Raw genomic sequence first — 2,500 nt, forward strand, 5'->3', positions numbered from 1 at the left:
AAATACGAACATTTGAATAGTTAGAGTTAAATCAGAAAAGCCTGGAATTACAATACACTGCCTGAAGAAACGCTATCGTCGATTAGCATCTTGTGCACTTTTTGTAAAATTAATTTAAAAAAGAAAACATAATTCTCGAAGCATTACCACCAATAACGCAATCCAATATGATGCCAATCATAAAAAAACTCGAACTTTACTGCATGCTCGCGGCGATCTACTTAAATTCCCATTCCAACCCACCCGGAACAACCCTGTACGCTGCTCTGCGGATGTGCGTCTCATCACTCACCATGGATACGCTGTGTGTGCGGCTCCTTCGATCGGTCGGTTTTGCAGAAGGCGCAGGAAGAGCAGAGCCGCCAGCCCGATGTGATGAAGCAAAAGTTTGGCGAATGGGGTGACGATGAGCGGGAACACGAGCCGACCCGCTTCGAACAGGAGAACCCGGACGTCATAATGCTAAACGATCTGCACAAGCAATTCCGCAACATGTAGACAGTGGCGTGGTGCGGCCACGACGTAGGCGGCGCGATTATCCTCGAACAACTCGTAACCATAGCAACGGATGCACCTGTCTTTCAGCAGACGAAGCAGCGTCGTGTAGCCGCGAGGCCTACATTTCAATCTAAGTGAGCTTAGCGAGCGGCCGAGGGCGTGAAATCACATTTCCAATCATCATTTTGCTAAATCAAGATAAGTCATTATGACCGCGCGATACTCGGGAACTAACGAAAAGTGAGTCGGAAAAAGTCGTAAACGTAGGAAAACACGCATGTATGCGCATTTTGCTTTCAATAAACGAAAAACATACACATTGGTGGGTAGTGCGCTTTGCCCATGATCTTCGACTGTTGCGGGGTAAGTGAAGTTTATTTGATTTTTACTCTTGATTATCTTTCCGTTCCCCCTGATTAGCGGGTGCGAGTTTATGGGTGGGATTCTTCTGAAAGTGTTGCTGTAGCGTTCGGTGGCGGGCGTAGCTCACCTTACAGGTTGGACATTGGTGAGGCCTTTCTCCGGTATGCGCAACCATCTCGTGACGGCGACGATCCGTGGAGTTTGTAAAGGACCGACCACACTCGAACCGGCACCCGTACGGTTTCTCGCCAGTGTGGCTCCGCATGTGCACATCATAGCGCCCTTTGTCCGGCAGCTTTCTATCGCAGTAGGCACACTCGTATGGAAATTCGGTAGCGTGCACCGTGCGCTTATGTTGTTTCAATTGATAACGGAAATGAAACTGACGATCGCACTGCTCACAGGCAAATTCTCGGTTTAGCTGGTGCGTCACCATGTGCAGCTTTATGAGAGATTTCTTTTTGAATAGTTTACCACACTGGTCACATTCAAACTTGGGCGGTGCATCACTGTGTTCAATTAACACGTGCTCCTCGAGCCCACTCGGGTGTTTGAAACCTTTCCCACAGGAAGTGCAAATGTTTCCCTTTTTCAATGCGCATCTATTCTGATGGGCGAGCAGATTCTTCTCCTTACTAAACCCAAGCTGACATACTTCGCACACGAAATCGTGCTGCGTACGCTCTGAGACATGAATTCGACGGCGCACCGCATGCTGCTCCTCCACATGATGTAGCAATTGCTTATGCGAATCGAACGAGGCATTACATCGCAGAAAGCAACAGCCACGCTCTGTCGACGTGTTATCACGTGAGGCGCTAAGCCTTTTCTGTATAGCCTCCATCTTGCCTCTGTCCTCTGTCTTTCCATCCATTGCGGAAGGTTTGCTTTTTGGATGCTTTTTTGAGCCGTAGAAATGTTGCGCCAAATGCCAGAATCGAATGAATGGGCTGTCGCACAGCGAACAGTGATAAATTTTCCGAATGCTTCCATTGGCCCATATGTGCCGTTTGAGCGACGTTTGCGATTGGAAAAGCCTCTGGCAAACGGTGCAAGACCAGCGGTTATGGGAGCTCTTAGGACCAGGGTCAGCTCTTGGGACGGCATGGTGTGCCTTGGTTGCATGATCCATCATTTCTTGCTCGTTCTGGAAGAAAAGCCCACAACCGCAGCACCGTTTCGCATCAGTATGCTGAATGTAATAATCGTCATACTCTTCCTGGCGTGTAACAAACTTGGCATCCAGTGGCTGAATTGCCTTATTAATTGGTGCCTCGCCCTCGTCTAGCATCTCCAGCTCATCGTCATCATAGTCGGTGGCAGTTTCGGATTCATCTCGGCTTTCATCGCGATATCTTTCCACGCAAAGCGTCATGTGATCCGTTAAACTTTCTTTAGTCCCGAAACCGTACATGCAGCATTTACAGACAAAAACTTCCCTTACAATGGGACGGCGAATGCTATGCGAATGCAGCTGCTCTTTGGTATCGAACGTTCGCCTACAGATGGTGCAAACGATCGCGGTTCTGTCCTGTTCGGTGGGCTGACCTTTGTGAATTTCCTTCGCATGTAACGCCAATTGTTCTAGGCTCGAAGCCATAAACTCACAGCCACAGCAACGCCTACCGCTCAACTCTAG

The 2,500-nt window shown here is 48.7% G+C and overlaps 2 protein-coding genes across 3 annotated transcripts in view; one reads left to right on the forward strand and one right to left on the reverse strand.

Annotated features, from left to right (window-relative positions):
- LOC126572279 (FK506-binding protein 59) overlaps positions 1-815 on the forward strand; it is a 2,750-nt gene extending 1,935 nt beyond the window's left edge. The window contains exon 4 of one of the 2 annotated variants that reach the window (XM_050231469.1): positions 340-815. In XM_050231469.1, coding sequence (XP_050087426.1) covers positions 340-498 — 159 coding nt within the window. In that variant the 3' untranslated portion in view covers positions 499-815. The other variant, XM_050231470.1, reaches the window with a different exon arrangement.
- Positions 816-844: 29 nt separating this feature from the next.
- The window catches only part of LOC126572272 (zinc finger protein 569-like), a 2,221-nt gene continuing 565 nt past the window's right edge, over positions 845-2,500 (reverse strand). The window contains exon 2 of the mRNA XM_050231456.1: positions 845-2,500. This exon is cut by the window's right edge and continues 333 nt beyond it. Within this exon, the coding sequence (XP_050087413.1) occupies positions 884-2,500 (1,617 nt within the window). The 3' untranslated portion in view covers positions 845-883.

This window comes from Anopheles aquasalis, chromosome 2 (genome assembly GCF_943734665.1).
Source record: "Anopheles aquasalis chromosome 2, idAnoAquaMG_Q_19, whole genome shotgun sequence".
NCBI lineage: Eukaryota > Metazoa > Arthropoda > Insecta > Diptera > Culicidae > Anopheles > Anopheles aquasalis.